We start from the raw sequence: 23,485 nt of genomic DNA on the forward strand, positions 1-23,485 counted from the left end.
TCACAAACAACACAAGCACGTATATGTATACTCTCTATACTTTTTGTCAAGAAGCCAAAAAGAATAGTAAATGAACCAGTTGGTTGTAAATAATAAGAAGATTATCAGGATACTCACGTAACTTATATGGCAACTATATAAATCTCCTTGGATGTCATTGGAGCTATACTTATTACTATGTACCAACAATTCTATTTGTGTTTGCTTGGATCTCATTGAAGCTAAAAAATTCTAGCCATGCCAAAATCTGTTGAACAAGCTCAACTGAGAGTGAAGTTCAAGCCAAGCTCGTTAACAGAGCCGAGCTGAGCTCGAGCCATCCCTCAGCCAACTCGACTCAAGACGTGTCCCTAAATCAGGTTGAGCTGATCTGAGCATAGTGCTATTTGTAAATTGTGTATCTACATGGTTCAATTTGTAAATATCTACCGTTGTCCGTCAACCATCATTTCTCCGTCGGCGACGTTTTCACCCTTCCGCTAGTCTTCATAGAACCAACAAGTCTACACCTCTCTTCTCCCTCCTCCCACCTCAAACAAAACACCATGCACACCGCCACCGTGTCCATCTCCTTCCTCTTCTCCTTCCTCTTCTCCTTCCTCTTCTTCTTCTTCTTCTTCTTCATCCTCCACCCTTCTCCCTCCTCCGCCGATCCCTTCTACCACTTCTGCGATGACAATGGCAACTACACAGCCAACAGCGCCTACGCCACCAAACTCAACCAGATCCTCTCCTCACTCCCTACCAACGCCTCTCGCTCCTCCGGCTTCGCCAAGTCCACCGTCGGCTCCATCCCAAACATAGTCTCCGCCCTAGCCCTCTGCCGCGGCGACTCCAACTCCTCCTCCTGTCGCTCCTGCCTCGACCTCGCCTTCCAAGAGGCCGCCCAGCTCTGCCCCTACTTCACGTCCGTCACCATCTACTACGACCTCTGCCTCCTCAGCTACTCCAACCAACTCTTCCTCTCCTCCACCGATAACTCTCACCAAGTCTTCGCTTGGAACGTGAACAACATCACCGACAAAAGGTTTGCAGGGTGGGACCCCAAGAGCGCAGCCAACTACACCTTCTTCAACTCATTGATCAATAAACTGTTGACCAGTATCGCAGATTGGGCGGCGAATGACTCGACGAGCAGGTTCGCGACGGGGGAGATGAACATCACCAACGCTTTTCCGACGCTGTATGGTCTAGTCCAATGCACACCGGACATGTCGAATATGCAGTGTCACGAGTGCCTCCAGGATCTTACAAACGAAATGCTCAGGAATTTGAGCTATTTCGATGGTAGGCAAGGAGCGCGGATCCTAGGAGTAAGGTGCAACGTGAGATACGAAGCGTATACTTTCTACGACGGCGATTCGATGGTAAAGATTTCATCGCTGGCTCCGATTATTCCAATAGGCAACTCACCAGCTCCTCCGCCTTCGACGGTGCCTCGTTCTCCACCGGGCAGCTCACCGCCATCACCGGTAGCGCCTCCTTCAGGTATGTGCTCAATTTTACCCTGAAAAGTTACGCACATACATAAAAGTGTTTCTAAATTTGATAACAAATTAGAAGCAAAATCATTCTTAATTTATTAAATTAATGAAGTTAGGCTTATCTACAAGGGATGCTAATGTAATCCAATTAAACATTTTAAATATAAAAATATATATATATAGTGTGAATGGACACCATTATTTTCGAATGAGGGCTAACAAAACTTAGAGTTATTTTTGTATGGTCATCTTCTTATTTTTCATTAAAAAAAAAAGAGTTGTTGTAATGGTCAAGAAAACTTCTCCAAACAGAGGTGTCGTGGAAAACTAGGTAAATCTCGATCATCTTTGAAGATTCATCGCTTCAAATATTGTTCAGTTGGTCTAAATTTAGTCTCTCTTCTCTTGTGCAGGTGGCAAGAGCAAACTCTGGATTATTATCACTACTACTTCTCTCGCATTACTCTTTTCCTTCTCTCTTCTTTGTTTTCTATGGATTAAAAGGAAACGACGGGCAAGTAAGCTTTTCTTCTCTCTCTAAGTGGAATTGCTAGTAGTATTTCTAACGTTGAAACGAATTATATCAATGATCCAGGAGAAGAGAAAAAGAGAGAACTTCAAAGAGAGTTTAATATTACAACCAACGAAGCAAGTAGGCTTTGGAAAAATGAAGACAGCAATTCAAAGTTTTCTTTGTACAGTTTTTCTCAGATAGCAGATGCCACAAACCATTTCTCCCCTGAAAACAAGCTTGGAGAAGGCGGGTTTGGTCCAGTTTACAAGGTAATCTATATTTCCCTTAACATCATTTTATTAGAGTTACTTTTTCTCATCAAGCTAATCTTCCAACAAGGAATCATTTATGAGATTTATTAATTTCCTTCTTGCACAGTAGGTTGATGGTTGGAATTATGTAAAACTAGACTTTTATTAGTTATATGATAGCTATAGATGTTATCATAGTGAAGAAAAACAAACTTAGCTCAAGATTTAAGAGCATAGAGGGGAATCTTCCTGGAAGAAGCCTGAAATGTATTGAAAAGAAGGGTGAGGAGCATATAATTGGCCCAGCTGGGATGGAAGACTTTTCTAAACATACACGACAGGTGACTCATAATTACTATAAAACTAAGACTCCTTTCTTTCACATATTGGATATGGAACTGCTAACTGATTAGTAACAAAGGTATTAATTAGGGTCATATATGTATGTGCATATATATATTTTTCTGAACAGGATGGGTAGGAATAAAGACTTCCAACTGATAATTTCTAGAAATTGGCATAATCTGACTTTTAATTTAACAAAATATTCCAGGGCCAATTGCCAGATAGGCTTGAGATTGCTGCTAAAAGACTTTCTGCACGTTCAGGCCAAGGTCAGGTAGAGTTTAAGAATGAGATCCAACTGATAGCCAAACTTCAACATAGAAACCTCGTTTCACTCATTGGGTGCTGCATTGAAGGAGAAGAAAAGATACTAATCTATGAATACATGCCAAACAAAAGTTTGGACTTCTTCCTCTTTGGTTTGTCCTCTATATTTGACTTCTCTATTTCAATTTTTTTTTGTATTTTTACTTTCAAACTTGTCTTCATCTATGTTTAATTTTCCTAGACCAAACAAAAGGAGCACTGTTAGACTGGAGTAAGCGGTTTCATATTATTGAAGGGATAGCTCAAGGACTTCTTTATCTTCACAAGCATTCAAGACTTCGTATCATCCACAGGGATTTAAAAGCAAGCAACATTCTCTTGGATCGTGATATGAACCCTAAGATATCGGATTTTGGCATGGCTAGAATTTTTGGTTCAAATGAGAACCAAGCAAACACAAACAGAATTGTCGGTACATAGTAAGTATAGCTCAAAACTTGCTAGCGGATTATTTATTATAACTTAGATATTTGTGTTAACGCCTACAAATTTTGATATATGTGTTTTAGTGGTTACATGTCACCTGAATACGCCTTTGAAGGTCTCTTCTCGATTAAATCTGATGTCTTTAGCTTTGGTGTATTACTTCTGGAGATAGTCAGTGGGAAAAGGAATGCAGGTTTCTATCAATTCGGCAACTCTGTTAACCTCCTTGGCTATGTGAGCATCAAATAGATTAAACAAGTATTTATATTGTTGTTTCTTACTTATTTAAGATCTATAAGTGTGCTTAAACTTATGTCAGGCATGGGAGCTGTGGAAAGAGGGTAAATGGTTTGAGCTTATAGATGCGTCACTAGGTGATGGGTATGACAGGGTTGAGCTAGAGAGAAGCATTAATATAGCATTAATGTGCGTTCAAGAGAATGCTGTGGATCGACCCACCATGTCCAATGTCATTACAATGCTAAGTAACGACAGTCCAAGTCTACCAGATCCTAAGCAGCCGGCTTTCTTCAATCTGAGGATCGCAACTGAAGCAGAGGAACTATTAAACCTAACAGGAACTTGTAGTGTAAATGACGTGACAATCACAACTCCATATGGTCGATAATATTATTTTAATTGTTACTTTGTGATTGAGAACATATAACAAATCTAAGTTTGTCTTACAGAGAAATATCCATAGGCATATATACCCCATGTTCTGCCATCTGAACACATATGTTACCCCCATGTTTGCCTTTTAATTTTACCTGACGAATGTATTCAATGCTTGATTTGGCTAATAGACATAAGAAATGCTTCGGATCCTTTAAACTTTAAATACATGTTTTATTATGTTGTAGGGATATACCTACACATATTTTTTTTCTTAGTTCAGGGGTTCGACGTGGATAATTAAAAAGTCAGGAAGTATATGTAAAAAAAAATGTGATAGTTTAAGAGGCTCAAATGTAATTATTCAATTATTAGAGAAGCTAATGTTTAGCAACATAAGTTACTCTTTTTTTCTTTATATTGTTCTTTTTGCGAACACTCTTTTACCGCCCCCATGGGAACCTCAATAATAACTAGTGATTAAAAACATTATTTGATTGCTATGTCACATGTGGAGGGTTGTATTTTTTCTTTTTCTTTTGATCAAATAGTCCATAGACAAGCAATTCCATCTACTCCAATAAGGGGGAAATAATTTAGAGAAGCCCCATTACTAGGACAGCATGAAGAAAGGAGCATGAAACCCAATGGGCGAACAAGATCTAAATGAGACAACACCCACAGCACAAACCTAATATCAGCTAACTGTAGCTTCATTACAAACTGACGAGGGTCTTGAAGCAGTATAACTATCGGCTACCAACATGCCAATACCAACAACAACTCAAGGAGGATGATACTGCAAGGCGGTAAGGGCGATGGGTTTGAAGCTGGAAGGACTGCCAAGGCAATGAGGGAGGAGCGGTGAGGAAAGATAGCAAGGCGGTGATGGAGTGATGGGGTGGGAGTGGCAAAGGAGATGGGTTAATGCTACGAGGAAGTCACTATGTGGGTGGCATGGTAGTGAGAATAGAGCAAACGGTGGAGTAGGTGACTACTCCAGGGGTCGGGCTAAGGCGAAGCTGATGGCAGAGACTAGCAGATCCTGGCAAAGCTAGAGGGAGGGATGGCTACAAGGCACCGAACTAGCAAAGGGTGGAGAGAGAAAAGAAAAAAAGAAAAAGGAGAAGAGAAAGGGAAGGAGGGAAGGGAGAAACCCATAGAGGAGAGGGAAAACCCAGCTAGGAGAGTGGAGGGAAGTTATAGGCGATGGTAGGGAAAGCCAAGACAAGGTAAGAAAGAGCCCCAAACCCTAGCGAAACTCTCTACTAGGGTCAACTGTTGAGTATGGAGGGTTGTTTAAGCCTTCTTTGAACCATTCTGTTATCTTCTTCCTTCTCCAAAATTCTGTATCAACCTCTCAAGAAAAAACCTCAACAATACATAGTTATTTAAGAAATAATTTCCTTTTCACTCGCTAAACTATCACCCATTTTCACATTGACTTCCTAAACTTTCTTTTGGTACACACTGGCCCCACCTTATACTATCAGAAATACCTCACCCCTCTGACACTATTGACAAAATTAATGAATCGACCAAATTACCCCTTCACTTATAATGACGAGATAATTAAGTGGCTTAACTAATATTAAATTTTTTTAAATTTTTTAACTCCTTCGTTACCATCTCCCTCTGCCTTAATCCCCATTCTAAATATTTTAATTTTTTTTTAATTCCTTCGTTATCCTCTCCTTCTACCTTAATTCCGATCCCTCCCTCCTCCCCAATGGCTCTTGCGACTTCTTCATCAATGTTGGGCTCGGAGAAAAAGGCAACGGTAATGTCTGTCTCTATCCTTCTCAACGGCTCTTGTGACCTCTCCGATGATGCCGGGCTCAGAGAAGAAGGCAACGACAACACTGGACTCAGAGAAGAGGGATGCCGGGCTTGGAGATAAGGGCGTGAGGCATTTGGAGAGAGAGAGAGAGAGCTCTAAGAAGAGGGAGACGACGACGGGGAGGAATTTGGAGAGAGAGAAAGGGCTCGAAGAAGATGGCAACGGTGATGCCGGGCTTGGAGAAGAGGGTGGATCTGTCTCACCTTGATCGGCCGCAGTCACCGGAGGCGGTGGTATAGCGACAGAAGCTATGCCGATCCAAGATCCAACTCTGACCGGGATATGGATCTTGTGGTGTATTCAAGCTCGAGCATGCCGGAGAGGAGGGTGACGGTAGGCTACGGAGGAGGTGACGGTGGTCAACGCCGTAGATGCGATGGCTATGGTAGTGGAGGTTGTAGTGGGAAGCCACAATAATGGAGGGAGAGAATGAGGGGTATTTTCGTCTACCTAAAAGTTTCTCATGACTTAGCATATGACTTGCATATGTACGAGAGTAAAATTGTCATATATTTGTCAGGTGATTATCACATGATATTTTTTGGACAGAAATAGGTAACGGAAGGGGTTAAGTGAGATATTTTTGATAGTACTTTTTGTAAATTGTGTAACTTTATGGTTCAATCTGTAAATATCTACTATTGACTAAGTCAACCGTCAATGTCTGTCTTCCTCGAAGTATATTGTTTACGTTTCACAGGTTCAACTTCATCAAGCATAATTGCGTGCGTAACAAAGTCTTCACCTCTCTTCTCCATCCTCCCACCTCAAACAAAACACCATATCCATCCCTCTCCTCTTCTCCTTCTTCTTCTTCTTCTTCTCCCTCCTCCGCCAATCCCTTCTACCACTTCTGCGATGACAACGGCAACTACACAGCCAACACCACCTACGCCACCAACCTCAACCAGATCCTCTCCTCCCTTCTTACCAACGCCTCTCGCTCATCATGTAAGCTTCTTCCATATATTTTAGATAGTAATCATACGCTCTCATATGGCAGTTGTAGAGTGTAGAGTAGCGTAGCATTTGTACTTTGATTGATGTTATCAAGTAATCTCTTAGAAAAGTATTTTAACTAAGAAAGCTTACTTGATTATTTTTATTATTTATATATTCTAGCATGTATATTTTTGTGTGTTTATATATACATATACATTTACTTTTGAGTTTCATTTAAAATCTTTTTAGGATTTTGTGATCATTATTGTTTTTTAAGATTTTTTTGCTAGTTTTAACTATTTTGAGTTCCTAAAATTTTTGTGCATTTCTAAAATATATTAACTAAAAAATAATACAGATTATATAATAATTTTGAGCGGAAGCATGAGCCTATGAATGACTACATGAATCAAATGTAATTTCATGTGACATATTTTTTTTTCATCCTTTAATGTTTTTTCTTGTATTGATTATATTATTTATCAATGGTCATTCAATATATACATCATATCGCATAAATATTTTGATTGCAAAACAATCTTGTGCATATGCTCTTCACTACACATTATCTTTCAAACTTCCACTTCATCAAGCACAAGTAACAATTCTAGGCTAGACCTCTCTTCTACCTCCTTACTCCTCTATCAATTTTACCCTGAATATACTTCACAGATATCCCTACTATGGACAAAATTGCAGTACAGCGGATAAGGTGGTAATTGAGGAACATTCGGTAGATGTCTGAGTTTAATTTGAAGTGTTTCTTTTATTAGATAATTACACACGCACATATATGCAGTGTTATTAAATTTGATGAAAAATTAGAATCAAAATCAATCCAAATCTTAAATTTTAGTAATAATAAAATTTGGCTCTGCGTTTATTTTTTTATATTAAAATATATAAATTTATATAAGAGATTAGCATAAGAGTCTATTTTATTATTTTAAAAATTAAAATATTTCTTTTTAATGCAAATGCCCGGCATCTGGTAAATTCTTGTATGGTTTATTCTGTAAATATCTCCTGTTAACGGAGTCTTAGCATAGTCCCTTTTTTTTCTCGAAGTATTGTTTACGTTTCAGCCTTCCACTTCAACTAACTATCTACACCACTTCTCTCCCTTCTCCCTTCTCCCTCCTCCCACCTCAAACAAAACACGGCGCAACCATGACCATGACCATGTCCATCCCTCTCCTCTTCTCCTTCCACCTCTTCTTCCTCCTCCACCCTTCTCCCTCCTCCGCCGACACCTCCTACCACATCTGCGGTAACACCGGCAACTACACTGCCAACAGCACCTACGCCACCAGTCTCAACCAGACCCTCTCCTCCCTCCCTACCAGCGCCTCTCGCTCCTCCGGCTTCTCCACGTCCACCTTCGGCTCCGACCCAAATCAAACCTTCGCCCTCGCCCTCTGCAGCGACGGCACTAACTCCTCCTCCTGCCTCTCCTGCCTCGAACTCGCCATCCAAGAAGCCCATCAGCTCTGCCCCTACTACAAGACCGTCACCGTCATCTATACCAACTGCTACCTCAGCTACTCCAATCAAAACTTCCTCGACCCTTCTCCCACCTCCGACGACTCCTTCTACCACGACTGCGATGACTCCGGCAACTACACCGCCAACGATACCTACGATATCAACCTCAACAAGCTCCTCTCCTTCCTTTCTGCCAACGCCTCTCTCTCCGGCTTCTCCAAGTCCACCTTCGGCTCTGGCCCAAACCAAGTCTCCGGCCTCGCCCTCTGCCGCGGTGACATAGACTCTTTCAACTGCCTCAGCTGCCTCGAGCACGCCATCAAACAAGCCCCTCAGTTCTGCCCCTACTACAAGTCCGTCACCATCTACTACGACCTCTGCCTCCTCAGCTATTCCTCCAATCAAACCTTCCTCTCATCCACCGATAACTCTCACCAAGTCTTCTCTTCGAACATGAACAACGTTACCTACCAAAGGCAAAGGTTTGTAGGGTGGGAACCAAGGAACGCAGTCAACCACAACTTCTTCACCTCAGGGATCAATAAGCTGTTGACCAATACCGCAGATTCGGTCGCGAATCACTCGATGATCAAGTTCGCGACGTACGAGATGAACATCGCCGACGCTTTTCCGGCGCTGTATGGTCTAGTCCAATGCACACCGGACATGTTGAATGGGCGGTGTCACGAGTGCTTGCAGGATCTTATAAACGAAATGTTCAAGTATTTCGATGATAGCACAGGAGCACGGTTAGTAGGAGTAAGATGCAATTTGAGGTACGAGGCGTACGTTTTCTACGACACCCATCAGCTGTCTCCGATTGCTCCAATAGGCTACTCACCAGCTCCTACACCTTCGGTGGTGCCTCGTGCTCCAATAGGCAGCTCACCGCCATCATCGGTAGTGCCTCCTTCAGGTATGTGCTCAATTTTACCCTGAAAAGTTATAGATAATCCCTACTTTAAACGAAGTACACGTAAAGGTGGTGATTGAGAAATATCAGAATTTAATGTCAAGAAAACCTGCCGCCCTTTGAAGATTCATCGCTTCAAATATTGAATAGTTGGTCTAAATTTAGTCTCTCTTCTCTTGTGTAGGTGGGAAGAGTAAACTCTGGATTATTATCACCACTACATCTCTCGCATTACTCTTTTCCTTCTCTCTTCTTTGTTTCCTATGGATTAAAAGGAAACGACGAGCAAGTAAGCTTTTCGTCTCTCTCTAAGTGGAATTGCTCGTAGTACTTCTAACATTGAAACGAATTATATCAATGATCCAGGAGAAGAGAAAAGGAGAGAACTTCAAAGAGAGCTTCTTAATATTACAACCAACGAAGCAAGTAGGCTTTGGGAAAATGAAGACAGCAATTCAAAGTTTTCTTTGTACAATTTTTGTCAGATAGCAGATGCCACAAACCATTTCTCCCCTGAAAACAAGCTTGGAGAAGGCGGGTTTGGTTCAGTTTACAAAGTAATCTATATTTTCCTTAACATCATTTGATTAGAGTTACTTTTCCACCAAGATCTTCTAACAAGGAAGTATAAAAGATTGCGAATCACTTACGAGACTTATGGATTTCCTTCTAGGTTGGTAGTTTGAATTTCATTAAACTATACTTTTAATTGTTGTATGATAGCTATAGATGTTATCAAGTGAAGAAAAATAAACTTAGCTTAAGACTCATGAGCATAGAGGAATCTTCCTAGAAGAAGTGTCGATTTTATTGAATAGAAGGGTGATGAGCACATAATCGACCCAGCTGGGATAAAGACTTTTCTAAACATACAGGACAGGAGACTCATAATTCATGTCAAATTGACTTTTTTGTTTCACATTAGCTGATTACAAGCAAAGGTATTTTAATTAGGGCTATATATATCTATGTGCACATATATTCTTCTGAATAGGATGGATAGGAACAAAGACATCAACTGATAAATTCCTAGATAACTGGCATAATCTAACTTTTACTTCAACAAAATATTCTAGGGCCAACTGCCAGAGGGGCTTGAGATTGCAGCTAAAAGACTTTCTGCTCGTTCAAGCCAAGGTCAGATAGAGTTTAAGAATGAGATCCAACTTGTAGCCAAACTTCAACATAGAAACCTTGTTTTGCTTATTGGATGCTGCATTGAAGGAGAAGAAAAGATACTAATCTACGAGTACATGCCAAATAAAAGCTTGGACTTCTTTATCTTTGGTTTGTTCTCTCCGGACAATATTTCTCTACTTCAATTGTTTTGTATTTATCTTTTACACTAATTCTCAGCTATGTTTAATTTTTCTAAGACCAAACAAGAGGAGCACTGTTAGACTGGAGTAAGCGGTTTCATATTATTGAAGGGATAGCTCAAGGGCTTCTTTATCTTCACAAGCATTCAAGACTTCGCATCATTCATAGGGATCTGAAAGCAAGCAATATTCTCTTGGACCACGACATGAACCCTAAGATCTAAAACAAGCATTCAAGACTTCGCATCATTCATAGGGATCTGAAAGCAAGCAATATTTATCTTTTACACTAATTCTCAGCTATGTTTAATTTTTCTAAGACCAAACAAGAGGAGCACTGTTAGACTGGAGTAAGCGGTTTCATATTATTGAAGGGATAGCTCAAGGGCTTCTTTATCTTCACAAGCATTCAAGACTTCGCATCATTCATAGGGATCTGAAAGCAAGCAATATTCTCTTGGACCACGACATGAACCCTAAGATATCGGATTTTGGCATGGCTAGAATTTTTGCTTCAAATGAGATCCAAACAAGCACAAACAGAATTGTTGGTACATAGTAAGCATAGCTCAAACTTACAAGTGCATTAGTTATTACAACTTAGATGTTTATGTTAACACCTATGAATTTGATGTATTTTTCAGTGGCTACATGCCCCCTGAATATGCTTCGGAAGGTCTTTTCTCCATCAAATCTGATGTCTTTAGCTTTGGCGTCTTGCTTCTAGAGATAGTTAGCGGAAAGAGGAATGCAGGTTTTCACCAATATGGCAACTATCTAAACCTTCTTGGTTACGTGAGTATCCTGATAATATTCTTAATATTTAAAACCATTATAATGATTTACTATCTTCTTAGTTTGATTTTTGTTAAGAAAAAGTACAGAGAAATACATATATACACACATGTTTCTGTTGTGTTATTTGTGATTTACTTTTGAGTTAATAAGTGCAATAAAACTTATCTCAGGCATGGGAGCTATGGAAAGATGGGAAATGGTCAGAGCTTATAGATGCATCGCTAGGTGATGGGTATGACAAAGCTGACATAGAGAGAAGCATTAACATAGCATTAATGTGTGTTCAAGAGAATGCTGTGGATCGACCCACCATGTCTAATGTCGTTGCAATGCTAAGTAACGAGAGTATAAATCTACCTTATCCTAAGCAACCGGCTTTCTTCAATCTGAGAATCGCAACTGTAGCAGAGGAACCATTAGACTTAACAGAAAATTGTAGTGTAAACGACATGACAATTACAACTCCATATGCTCGATGATGTTAGTTCAATTGGTGTTTTGTATGTCAAGATTGTTAAGATATAAAATAGAGCCAACTGTGATGGTTGAAAGTTTTTTGGTAAAATATTTCACCCTTCCACCTCATAATCAACTAGTCAAGTCTACACATCTATTCTCCCTCCTCCAACCTCAAACAAAACACCATGCACGCCATCGCCATCACCATCACAATTTCTCTCCTCTTCTTCTCCTTCATCCTTTTCTTCTCCCTCCCCATGTTCCTCCATCTGAGCACATATATTACCCTATGTTTGCCTTTTAATTTTATATAATAGATGTATTCTATGCTTGATTTGGCTAATAGATTAATGCTTCGATTCTTTGGTGACTGATTTATTATGTTGTGGGGATATAAATACACATATAGTTTAACTAATAGTCACCATATTTCTATATTTTACATTCATATTTCTATCCATTCAATGTTTAGAGAGTCCAAGTTATATATATATATTTTTAGTTGAGGGGTCTATGGATATATTCATTTGTTTTTTAGCTCAGGAGTTTGACTTGGATAATAAAAAATTTTAGAAAATGTATGTTAAAAAAATGTGATAGTTGTGGGGGGGAACTAAACTTAATTATTAAAAAAGAAGTCAAAATGACTTATATATAGAAAGTTATTGTTCAGCAATGTACATTACTTCTTTTCTCTTTATGTTATTTATTTTCCAAACATTCTTTTACCACCCAAAAGGAACCTCAATAGTAGCTAGTGATTTGAAAACATTATTTGATGGCTATGTCACATATTGAGGGTTGTATTTTTGTTAAAAAAAACATTGTGTTAGGAAGAATTCTAAGTAACATAAAATATAAGAATTCTAAGTAACATAAAATATGATTTCAACAACATCTGAAATATTAATCAATTTTCTCTCCAAACTGTATTTTGACATCCACCCAATTGAAATGGATGGCAACATACAAAGTATGTACCTTGATTTTCACTTTGAGACACAGTTTATAGAACCTATAAACAAAATAATTATTCTAAAATATATGTTAAACATATTCCACCAAAAGGCCCCTAATCTTAAACCTTCAATACCTTCACTCTTTGGACATTTCTAAGCATATATGCCTGGTGAGTCCTGGCCTTTTCCACTCTTCGGTGGTCCAAGAAAGCTCCCATAAGACTTTTTCTCTCTATTTTCATTCAATCGCTCTCCAATTAATTAGGAATCGCTAGTCCTCCTTTCTTCACAAATTCTCGATGGAGAAGGCACTAACTAGGACAATCAAAAAGCCTCGCCGGCTCACGAAGCTCATGAGTTCAGCTTGTTAAGAGCTCGATTTTTATTTGTAAACAATTCTATTATTTTAGACTCTTAGATATTTAGTCCGGTGTCGAAAATTAGGCAATATAAATATGTCTTTATAAGTATCATTCCCTTTAATGCAATAAAATTAATTGTTAGATTAGCTTAATATAACACTTAGATTTTGGATCGATTCGTTAGCCCACGTAGGCTTATTAAGTTGTCGAGCTGAGCTCGAGCTCATTAAACTCGAGCTGAGCAGAATCAAGTTGAGCTTCTCTAACTCAAGCCAAGCTAAATTTTTTCTACTCTCGAGCCGAGGCAAGCTGGCCCAGCTCGCTCAAGCTCGGCTAAGCTACGCAGGTTCACACACCTAGCACTAACCCCAAAAGTATCCAAATCTTTTACAACGTATTTGACGAGATATTCTGTTGCCTTTTCTCGATCATTTCAGGCCATTTTCTTGGCCTATAATGACGTCCCTAAATCAGTTTGAGTTGATCTGAGCATAGTGCTTTTTGTAAATTGTGTATTTTTATGGTTCAATCTGTAAATATATACTGTTGACTAAGTCAACCATCAATGCCTCTCTTCCTCGAAGTATTGTTTACGTTTCACACGTTCAACTTCATCAAGCATAATTGCGTAAGTAACGAAGTCTTCACCTCTCTTCTCCATCCTCCCACCTCAAGCAAAACACTATGCCCATCCCTCTCCTCTTCTCCTTCTTCTTCTTCTTCTTCTTCATCCTCCACCCTTCTCCCTCCTCCGCCGATCCCTTCTACCACTTCTGCGATGACAATGGCAACTACACAGCCAACAACACCTACGCTACCAACCTCAACCAGATCCTCTCCTCCCTCCCTACCAACGCCTCTCGCTCCTCCGGCTTCGCCAAGTCCACCGTCGGCTCCATCCCAAACATAGTCTCCGCCCTAGCCCTCTGCCGCGGCGACTCCAACTCCTCCTCCTGTCGCCCCTGCCTCGACCTCGCCTTCCAAGAGGCCGCCCAGCTCTGCCCCTACTTCATGTCCGTCACCATCTACTACGACCTCTGCCTCCTCAGCTACTCCAACCAACTCTTCCTCTCCTCCACCGATAACTCTCACCAGGTCTTCGCTTGGAACTCGAACAACGTTTCAAATCCAATCCTATTCGACAACGTCGTCGACTATCTCATGAACAAAACCGCGGACTCCGCCTCCTCGGATAAGTTAAAGTACTCGACGGCGCAGGTGGGGTTCGTCGACAAGAATTTTAACAAGATCTATGGATTGGGGCAGTGCACGCCGGATTTGACTGAGGAGGGGTGTAGGCAATGCTTGGCGGATTTAATTCAGACGATGCCGAAATATGATAGTGGGAAGCAAGGGGGAAGGGCTCTTGGAGTGAGATGTAACGCGAGGTTCGAGGTGTATACGTTCTACAACGGGGTGTCGAAGCTGATGCTTGCGCCGCCTACGGACGCGAATGCTCCGGCGCCGGCGCCGGTGGTGCCTCGGCCAGTGACGCCGGCTTCTCCAGGAAAAGGTAAGGGAGAGAAGTACTTCTTTTCCCCCTTTTTCTATTTGGATTTTTGCAATTACCCCCTCCCTTTTTAGCTATTCGTAAATCAACTTCTCCTTTTAGTTGTAGCTTGACCATGACATATATATAGGAAAAGTATGCTGGAATTTCTCCGATTGGTGCAGTTCTTGAGAGTTCCAGCACATAAATTTCCAATAATTTTCTACCCCCCCATTCACTACTAAAGTCTATGGACCCAATTGGCTCCTGTAAAGCATCTTCCAAACTGATTGCGAGTGTTATGTACTGTCCTAATTGTGTTTGTTCTTTGATCCCATGTAGTCTAATAGCATTTATATAATGCCAAGAAGCTTCCTCCTTTTCGAGCAAAGGAGTTTGCTTTGAAATCTGAAGTAGAGATATTTATCTCTTCCCAGAAGAGGTGATGAATTAATTCATAGTAGTAGAAAAGTATGAGACCTTATATAATGCGATAACAGCCAGCCAAGATATCCAGCTCCTACACTTGTTGTCCTTGATATTACCTTTTTACTTGTTATAACTGTTAATATTACTATTGATATTAGGGTTCTTGACATAATTGCCACTGAATTTTTTTTTGAAATATCACAATTGTCCCTGAAATCTTGTGATTATTTCATAATTGTCATTATGGTCATCTTTTTGAAGTAATATTAATGGAATATTCCTTACAAATGGTTCTTCAAATTAACAAATACCTATAAATGACTAAAATACCTTTTTTTCTCGAATTTTTTTTTAGCAACCGGGCCGCGGCCCCTGTTTCATTGAAACTTACTTCTCCAGATTAACCACAATAGAACTACAAAGATTAACTGCCTCAACATATGAACCACATAAAGTCCTACAAAATTGATAACTCTAATCTTTCTTGAAGTTTAAGGTGTAAAATATTTATCATTGTTTCTTTTTTATTTTTTGCAAGAAATAATATTTTATTTTCTTATACTATGATATCAAGTAACTTTATATAGCTATAAAATTATTTTAAACAATTTATACAAGGGAAAATTAGTTTTTTTTCTTAACCTAAGTTCAATTTTAAGAGTAATTAATTAGATTTACTGAAGAAATAACATTTTTGAAAGAGCTTATTGATTCCGGAAGCAATTATAATATTTTGAAGAATACAGTGGTAATTATAATTTTTTTTTTCTTATGATTATTATTGCTTTTGCAATTATTGCTACTGCTTCTGTTACTACTATTAATTGTTAGAGCATACTTCTGAGGGAAAACAATCTAAAGCAGCATATACTATATACTACACCTAAGGGAGTGATAACTAAGCTCGAGTATTATATACAATCACATATCCATGTGCATATATATTATATCCATACAGGTATATATGTATATTATTATATAAAGACTAAGCTTGAAGGATGCTTGCAGAAACATCATTCATCAAATATGCTGAACTTTTCCTCACTCATATGGGCTGGCTAAGACAGGACTTCAAAAGGAGAAGGATCCATAAGAGTTGACAACTTTCAGTCAATATTGGATAGAATATCAGCATCATGATTCAGAAATCCTTTTCATTTATTTCTTATGATGGTCAATTGATGCATGTATTCCACCCACCATCCAACGTAAGATTTTTTTTTTTTTAATTCTCTTAGATGTTGCTGTGCCAATCTTCACGCTTATTAATAATCAATGCTGCGTTTTGAAAAGGTGTCACATGTTTAATAAATAATTCCTAAGAACATCTTTCTTTGACACCAACAAGGTCGTGAGACGAATATAATTTCATGGATTGTTCTTAAACTAATGTATTTCCATCATGAAATGAAAGAAAATGGATTAAATAAATGAAAAGATGCACTAGCAGAACATAGTTGCTTTCAATGTTGGTCACATATTTTCCTTAGTTATAAGATTTTCTTTTATTCAGATGGATGATAAATGTAATTGATTAACTGAAATGCAGGGAAGAAGAAGAATTCCACTGGTACAGTTCTTGCAATTGCAATACCTATAGGGATTGCATTATCTCTGATCTCCCTGATTTGCTTATGTTTCTGGAGGAAGAGAAGATCATCAAGAAAAATAGCACTACCATGTAAGTTATACGTATGATGCTTCGTGGATTATACTACTATCCAATTTAAACATTTATTGTCGAGCTTCAACTAGTAATAAAATTGGAAATCATGGCATCAAATTTCCATGCTTGTGCCTTGGGAGGAGATAACAAGTATAAATCAAGTAATAAATTCTGCAGTTTTATAGTATGACTGCACAGAACATCAATAGACTTACTTGTGACTATAATATCTGTATTATTTATTCTATTGAGATGATGTTTGCTCTCTTCTCAATAGATGGAACTCATGGGGAGGAGATCGAAAATGTTGAGTCACTGCTTCTGGATCTGTCAACATTAAGAGCTGCAACAGATGACTTTGCTGAAGTTAATAAACTTGGAGAAGGGGGATTTGGTGCAGTTTATAAGGTATCAAAATAGTTACTTTAATGCACAATTGTACTTCAACTTTAGATTATTATTGCTGATCTTCATTCTTCCTTGATTTAGACTGGTGACATACATATATACATATAATTTCTGCTGACCTCCTAATTTGTTTAGGGAATGCTCCCTGACGGGCAGGAGATAGCAGTGAAGAGGCTATCAAGGCATTCAGGGCAAGGAGTAGGAGAGCTGAAAAATGAGCTAATATTGGTTGCCAAGCTTCAGCACAAGAATCTTGTAAGGCTTTTAGGTGTCTGCTTAGAGGCGCAAGAGAAGTTGCTTGTCTATGAATTTGTTCCTAACAGAAGCCTAGATACCATTCTTTTTGGTATTACTTTTCTGACATTATTGTGTATTCAATAGACCATTTAATCTGCTATGCCTTTGAAAAACATATGTTGCCTAACCAAATGTGTTATGTTTGAATGATAGATGATGATAGACGACATGAATTAGATTGGGGAAAGCGGTATAAGATCATCAATGGAGTTGCTCGAGGCCTACTTTATCTACACGAAGATTCACAGGTAAAAATTATTCACCGTGATCTCAAGGCAAGCAACATTCTGTTAGATGCAGATATGAGTCCAAAGATTTCAGATTTTGGCTTAGCCAGGCTTTTCGGAGGGGATCAAACTCAAGGCATCACAAGCCGTGTAGTTGGAACATTGTAAGTATCAACCTTCAATGCTATCCTCAATCTGATCACAAAAAGTTATATGTTACTTAGCATAACAAGTCGATGTCATTGCAGCGGATATATGGCACCAGAATACGCGATGCTTGGGCATATCTCGATAAAATCAGATATATTCAGCTTTGGTGTTTTAGTTCTAGAGATTTTGACTGGAAGGAGAAATAGTGGTTACTTTGACTCTGAGCAGGCTGAAGACCTCTTGAGCTTTGTGAGTACTTTCAAAGTTTGTAGAAATAACATTAATGCTTCTTCCATGTGATAATTTATACTAAGTTAATAAAACATCATGCAGACATGGGAGCATTGGACATCAGGGACAATTACAGAGGTAATGGATCCATCCTTGGGCAACCACTACCCAAGAAGTGAGATGTTGAGATGCATCCATATTGGACTACTGTGTGTTCAGGAAGACCCAGTAGATAGACCTAGCATGTCGACGGTCGTTGTGATGCTCAGTAGCGAGACCGTGTCACTCGAAGCTCCAGCGAGACCTGCATTTTGCGTCAGAAAGAGCAGCATCCTGTCGGATGTTTATACAAGTTCATCCGACACAAATGGCATTACAAGCAACAAGAACTCGAGCAAGTCTGTACCAATGTCACCAAATGAGGTGTCAATTACTGAACTTGAACCTAGATAGGTGCAAATACGAGAAAATATTATTAAGTTTAAAACCTTTATAGATTGATGAATAAGTACTTTCCCTATACTGCTATAAAAGGCCCTGTAGTAATGTTTCGTGAGTGTGTAACACTTGTATCATTGGTAAGATCCTAAAGAACATAGGATCTACATCTATCCTGTCTCCGGTTGCTTCTATCCATCTCATAAGTGAATAGAATAAATGGTAAGTTCGCCTGAGTTGTTCATGGAAAGATATATTTATTTATCTGTAGCCTTTGAAATGTGCATCGCATTAACCATAGCAAAGGAAAGTGTTTTGAGCTCAGGTATTCTACTTAATTTCTCTCAATTTTTATCGATATCGAATGGCTTGCTAAGGATCATTATGCTTGTCGGCTAATTACAATTGTAGACCCAAATACCCTTGAATAAGGCCATTTTTTTGTTAGAAACTTTGTATGAAATTCCATGTTCATGCAAAATGTTATTTGTTAGAAATACTATATTATTTGGAGGTAGTGTCTAGTCTTAAAATTAACTTTGAGAAGAGTTCTTTGATTTATTTAGACAATAACACTGAGGAGAGAATACTTTCCTAAGATGCTCAATTGTAAGGTGGACAAGCTACCCATAAATATTTGATTTTGACCCTCTCGTGATAGTAATTGAGAAAGTAGAAAAAAAAAATTAACTGATTGGAAGAGTAAATTATTATTTTTAGGTAGTAAGATTATTAGTCAATTCTGGGTTAAGTGTCATCCATTTTTACTATTTCTTATTCTTTTTATTGCCTAGATAAGTGAGGAAGAGAGTTGACAAGTTTGTGAGAAGAAGAAGGATATCATTTAACTGATTGACAAAGAGTGTAAGAAAAAAAGAAAATGGGGTTATACAAGTGTGAAAGATTTGAAAAAAGATGAATGTAGCCTTCTTAGCTAAATGGTTCTAAAAGTCATTGAAGAACGGAAATTAGATTCAGACAAAAATGATAATGCAGAGATATAAAAAACATAATTTACACTCTGAGATTTTTGTATAATTTTCTGAACAATGAGGGATAGTTATCAACGGTGCTACCTAGTATTCGAAAGATTAAAATACCCATAAACATATAAAGCATTTATTTGGCTAACTTATAATAGTATAATATTGATCAAAGATAATCTGCTTAAGAGAGGTTGGACTAATAACAATAAGCATATCATTTGAAGTATGGCTTGGCTCGGCCTAAACCCGACTCGAAGCTAAGCCGATATAAACCCTAATTAAATACACAATAATTGTTGCATTGGTTCAATTTCAGGGTCCCACCTCCTTGAACCAATCAGACCATTGGAAACACAGTAGGCATACAGTAATTCACCTCATTGGAATCATTACCTCCTCTCTTCAGTGGTCTGTGCTCGTCGTCAAAAGCTTAAAAGTGCTCATGCCCCGTATGGCCATAGAGTCATGCCTTGATGATAGCAACTAGATGACCACCTTCATGATCCAATTAATATTCTTGCATTACCTCACTTTGGCACTGTCAGGAAGCACTGAAGAGGGTCCATCACCACCTGCATGCTTGTAAAGCGAGTCATGATGCTGAAGGAGGAAGAGAAGGTATCTCAGCAAGTCATCAGAAAAGCAAAAGATCCCTACATGATAATGCTAGTGATTGGCCTGAGAGATAAGAAAATAAGAGTAATTTATCATAATTTTAAACTTAAATATCGAGGAGTGTTTCATTCTTTCACCTGTCAAAAGAAAAATTGCCAATGGAATGATTTATTAGATGAGGAGCTATTATTTATTTATTTATTTATCATAGTGTATTGTAAAGTGAAGTTTAGCTAAGAAAATATGAGACTAGATATGATTGAATAAATTCCTAACCTAATCAGTAATTTCTATAAAAATATTAAAAACTTTTAAATAAAAGTCGTTGATTCAGTCAGCGACTTCTATTTGAAAGTTCTCTGAAACCAAAAATGACTAATAAAGAAATTTTTCTATAAAGTCAGTTGATTTTATTAACGAAGCAATTTACATTTAAAAGTCGCTGATTAGATCAACAGTTTCCACGTAATCATTGTATTGTCTCCTATCTTTCAATTTTGAAGTGGACAAGATATGTAAACTAAATTTCTGGGAGGGCTAGTTTAGTCAAAACCTCTAGCCTCTTACTCTACTAATCTTTCATCTTTACTAGAACCATTGTACTAACATCTTGTACTACTAATTTTTGGACTCTGCCCAAGTACTTGTAATCATGTATATAAAGGCTTGCAAAGCATCTGGAGAAATTAGCTTCGGAATCGAAGGATTGAAGCGCACGCGGATGTACTTCCCAGTTACCAGAGAGTGACCTTGAGAGTTGTTCTTAGGTTTCTTTCTCTTTGTGTTTTAGAAAGTTGGGTATATATTAGTTTAAATATCATGGGCTCAAATTTTGAGTGGAGATTTGCTCAGGGTTTAGATGGAGAAGATAGAAGAGGAGATAAGAGAAAATTAGAGGAGGAATAGATTTGTTTTTTTGCTTCTCTTTCTACAGCGAGAATAGGAAAACAAAAAATGGAGAGAAAAAAAATAGCATGTAAAGTCGGAGAGAATATTTTTCACTTTCTTTCTTTTTTTTTGTTTAAAAATTTATTATTATCTTTTTCTTTTCTTTTTCTCTCTTGTTTTTTTTTCTCTCTCTTCGTCACTCCATCTAAATAGTGTTTCCGAACCAACCAACTCTAGTAGAGTTGGTAGGTACCTTCCCCATGACCGCAACGGCTTTGAGCAAATCTCGGTAGCATTTAATTTGGAGCAATTGTTCGATGACGCACCTCTGTATTTAAAGAGGGTCGACACTTTGTCTAATCTATATCTAGCTTTCGGATTTATGAACGATAAAAAAAAAGTGTTTTCGAGCTTTTTTTTTTCTTTTTTTTTCTTTTTTTTGAATAAAAAAAAAGTGTCTTCTTTTTTATCCCAAATCTCCAAGGAAACCTACTTAAGATCCAAATTAGCCCTAAGATTATTAATAGTTATCCTTAATTAATTTGTCGTCTACCAATTAGTTATACTGCTGTGCAAGCACATGCATAGTAACTACTCCACATGCTAGCCTACATAAAATAATAGAAACCTTTTCATATGAATACAACTACTCCACATGAGAAAATGGTTAACTTTTTTATATTCACACCAGATGTTAGTCTTTAAGAACTATTCATAGTCATGTAGCTCTCTCTTTCCTTCTATCTTAATTAATGCAAATCTTCACACGGCTTTATATGTAGCACTAGTACTATAAGTCAACAAAGACATTTACCTGGAATATGGGTGTGTTCAAATTTAAACTCATTAATCTGCCAACTTTTCTGGGCCAACTTAGGAATCCACCAACTCTTAGCTGACTCTGTCTGTCATATTATTAGACAGTCTATGCTCTGAGAAGTGCTCTCCAGATTGCTCTCCAAACTCCTCTATTTATACCACCACCATTAGCCTTGTGATAACCTCAAACATATCTAGAATACTTTTCCATAGACTTAAAAGTGTTGGCAAAGATGGCAGCATTGAAAGCATTCATCTGCATTGCATCAGTGTTTGCTCTCGTTCAGGTAACAATGAGCATAGACTATACGGTCGGCGGGCCAACCGGCAGCTGGGACGCGACCACCGACCTGAAGACGTGGGCGACGAACCAGAAGTTTACGGCCGGCGATAGCCTGAGTGAGTGTTTGTAGATCTCATACATTGATCATATAAATGGTTTTGACTCTTGGCCTAAGCTAAGTGGATACTATTTGATACTTTATGTTACTTTTTGGGATTACCTATTGAATATGCCTGCATTTTTCTCTTTCTACATCTGCAATGGTAAAAGTTTCACGCATAATTAAATTGGCATTCTTTCCTTCTTTTTCTTGAATTAGATGAATTTATCCAAAATGAGCCACATTGTCTAAATTAAATTTTTTTTCCTACAGTTTTCAAATACCAAGCATCCCATGACGTGCTTCAGGTATCAAAAGCAAGCTACGATGCATGCACAGCCGTCAGCCCATTAGCTTCATACACAGGAGGAAGCACCACCGTCAAGCTCGCCGCCCCGGGGAAGAGATACTTCATCTGCGGCGTGCCAGGGCACTGCGCCGCCGGGATGAAGCTGGAAGTCGACGTCGTCTCCACGGCCGTCGCAACCCCGCCGCCAGCCTCTCCTTCTCTTCCCCCTTCAAAGCATCATGAGAAGAGCTTGCCTCCTTCACCATCGCCTTCTCCGGCGTCGGATTCGATAGCGGCGACACCAGCATCGGAGTTTCCGGTGGAAGCTGCACCGGCATCACCGCCGAAAGCTTCGGCGGCTGCTGGACTTGGCCGGTGGGGGCAGGTTGCTTGGGGGATATGGGTGATGGTGGTGATGGTCTTGGCTCTGTGAGTTATATGACATGATGGAGATTTGTATACCAGGCTGTGAATTTTAATTTTGCTCTTTATGTACCCGAGGTCCTAGATAATAAGATCATCTCCAATTCTTTGTTCATTGTGATTATATGAGACTGATAATATAACTTCCTATGCAATTTATTTTCAGGAAAGCAAGAAATGGTTACATATACACTTTGAAGGAAAATAAAAGAAAAATGCAAGTAACTTCAATTTAGCGGACAGAAACACCAGCATGCAGATCTTTGCTGTCATGTAAGCGTTTCTAAATTATATAGAGTATAAATTTTACCAACCTAGCAACATAGTAGTTTATGATTTAATTGGATACTTCTCAAACAAGTCAATGTACTAGGTAAAAGGGTTCCAACTTGTGAACCAATTTCTTGGTTCACAATGCGATATAGATGACCTGCAGTGACTGTTTAAATCATGGCCGTGCCGGCCGACAGTCGGCACGGGCCGTGGCACGTGCCGTAAGAAAAGGAGAGAAAAATTTACCACTTTGGCCGTCGCTCCACAACTTTAAGTTTTAAACCCCCTCTCTCTTTTCCTCTCCCTCAGCTAGGGCACCCGACACGAGCTCTGATGAACAGCGTCGGCAACAGTGAGCTCGACAACAACGAGGCCAATGGCAAAACTATTAGAAAGAGTGCCGAGCCACGTGCCGGTATTACTCACCTCTTTTCT

At 38.9% G+C, this 23,485-nt stretch overlaps 4 protein-coding genes across 7 annotated transcripts in view; all 4 read left to right on the forward strand.

The window, feature by feature from the left end:
- Nucleotides 1-449: 449 nt before the first annotated feature.
- The window catches only part of LOC140796788 (cysteine-rich receptor-like protein kinase 10), a 47,887-nt gene continuing 24,851 nt past the window's right edge, over nt 450-23,485 (forward strand). The window contains exons 1-8 of one of the 4 annotated variants that reach the window (XM_073149903.1): nt 450-1,027; nt 1,103-1,488; nt 1,898-2,002; nt 2,080-2,267; nt 2,803-3,013; nt 3,103-3,340; nt 3,431-3,581; nt 3,667-4,138. In XM_073149903.1, the coding sequence (XP_073006004.1) occupies nt 546-1,027; nt 1,103-1,488; nt 1,898-2,002; nt 2,080-2,267; nt 2,803-3,013; nt 3,103-3,340; nt 3,431-3,581; nt 3,667-3,975 (2,070 nt within the window). In that variant the 5' untranslated portion in view covers nt 450-545 and the 3' untranslated portion in view covers nt 3,976-4,138. Of the gene's footprint in view, nt 1,489-1,897; nt 2,003-2,079; nt 2,268-2,802; nt 3,014-3,102; nt 3,341-3,430; nt 3,582-3,666; nt 4,139-23,485 lie in introns of those variants that run through there. The other 3 variants (XM_073149901.1, XM_073149902.1, XM_073149904.1) reach the window with 3 other exon arrangements.
- LOC140796787 (cysteine-rich receptor-like protein kinase 10) lies at nt 7,903-11,749 on the forward strand. The gene is made up of 7 exons (XM_073149900.1): nt 7,903-9,145; nt 9,327-9,431; nt 9,509-9,699; nt 10,219-10,429; nt 10,782-11,019; nt 11,106-11,256; nt 11,430-11,749. The coding sequence occupies exons 1-7, from the start codon at nt 7,915-7,917 to the stop codon at nt 11,736-11,738; spliced, it is 2,436 nt and encodes an 811-aa protein (XP_073006001.1). The 5' UTR covers nt 7,903-7,914; the 3' UTR covers nt 11,739-11,749.
- LOC140796790 (cysteine-rich receptor-like protein kinase 6) lies at nt 13,628-18,624 on the forward strand. Its single transcript, XM_073149906.1, has 7 exons — nt 13,628-14,552; nt 16,507-16,638; nt 16,901-17,031; nt 17,167-17,377; nt 17,482-17,719; nt 17,804-17,954; nt 18,039-18,624. The coding sequence occupies exons 1-7, from the start codon at nt 13,724-13,726 to the stop codon at nt 18,387-18,389; spliced, it is 2,043 nt and encodes a 680-aa protein (XP_073006007.1). The 5' UTR covers nt 13,628-13,723; the 3' UTR covers nt 18,390-18,624.
- Nucleotides 21,767-22,892, forward strand: LOC140796134 (uclacyanin 1-like). Its single transcript, XM_073149012.1, has 2 exons — nt 21,767-22,081; nt 22,339-22,892. Exons 1-2 carry the CDS (start codon nt 21,916-21,918, stop codon nt 22,785-22,787), a joined length of 615 nt encoding a protein of 204 aa, XP_073005113.1. The 5' UTR covers nt 21,767-21,915; the 3' UTR covers nt 22,788-22,892.

This window comes from Typha latifolia, chromosome 10 (genome assembly GCF_019914945.1).
Source record: "Typha latifolia isolate L0001 chromosome 10, TyphaL0001v2, whole genome shotgun sequence".
NCBI lineage: Eukaryota > Viridiplantae > Streptophyta > Magnoliopsida > Poales > Typhaceae > Typha > Typha latifolia.

What these genes read in the sequence shown, in the direction of transcription:
- LOC140796134 (XM_073149012.1), top strand. Translation starts at nt 21,916, where the DNA reads ATGGCAGCATTGAAAGCATTCATCTGCATTGCATCAGTGTTTGCTCTC. An exon ending in TACGGCCGGCGATAGCCTGA is followed by an intron (nt 22,082 to 22,338) that starts GTGAGTGTTTGT and finishes TTTTTCCTACAG; the next exon opens with TTTTCAAATACCAAGCATCC.
- LOC140796787 (XM_073149900.1), top strand. Translation starts at nt 7,915, where the DNA reads ATGACCATGACCATGTCCATCCCTCTCCTCTTCTCCTTCCACCTCTTC. An exon ending in ATCGGTAGTGCCTCCTTCAG is followed by an intron (nt 9,146 to 9,326) that starts GTATGTGCTCAA and finishes TCTCTTGTGTAG; the next exon opens with GTGGGAAGAGTAAACTCTGG. An exon ending in TAAAAGGAAACGACGAGCAA is followed by an intron (nt 9,432 to 9,508) that starts GTAAGCTTTTCG and finishes TCAATGATCCAG; the next exon opens with GAGAAGAGAAAAGGAGAGAA.
- LOC140796790 (XM_073149906.1), top strand. Translation starts at nt 13,724, where the DNA reads ATGCCCATCCCTCTCCTCTTCTCCTTCTTCTTCTTCTTCTTCTTCATC. An exon ending in GATTTGGTGCAGTTTATAAG is followed by an intron (nt 17,032 to 17,166) that starts GTATCAAAATAG and finishes TAATTTGTTTAG; the next exon opens with GGAATGCTCCCTGACGGGCA. An exon ending in CTGAAGACCTCTTGAGCTTT is followed by an intron (nt 17,955 to 18,038) that starts GTGAGTACTTTC and finishes AACATCATGCAG; the next exon opens with ACATGGGAGCATTGGACATC.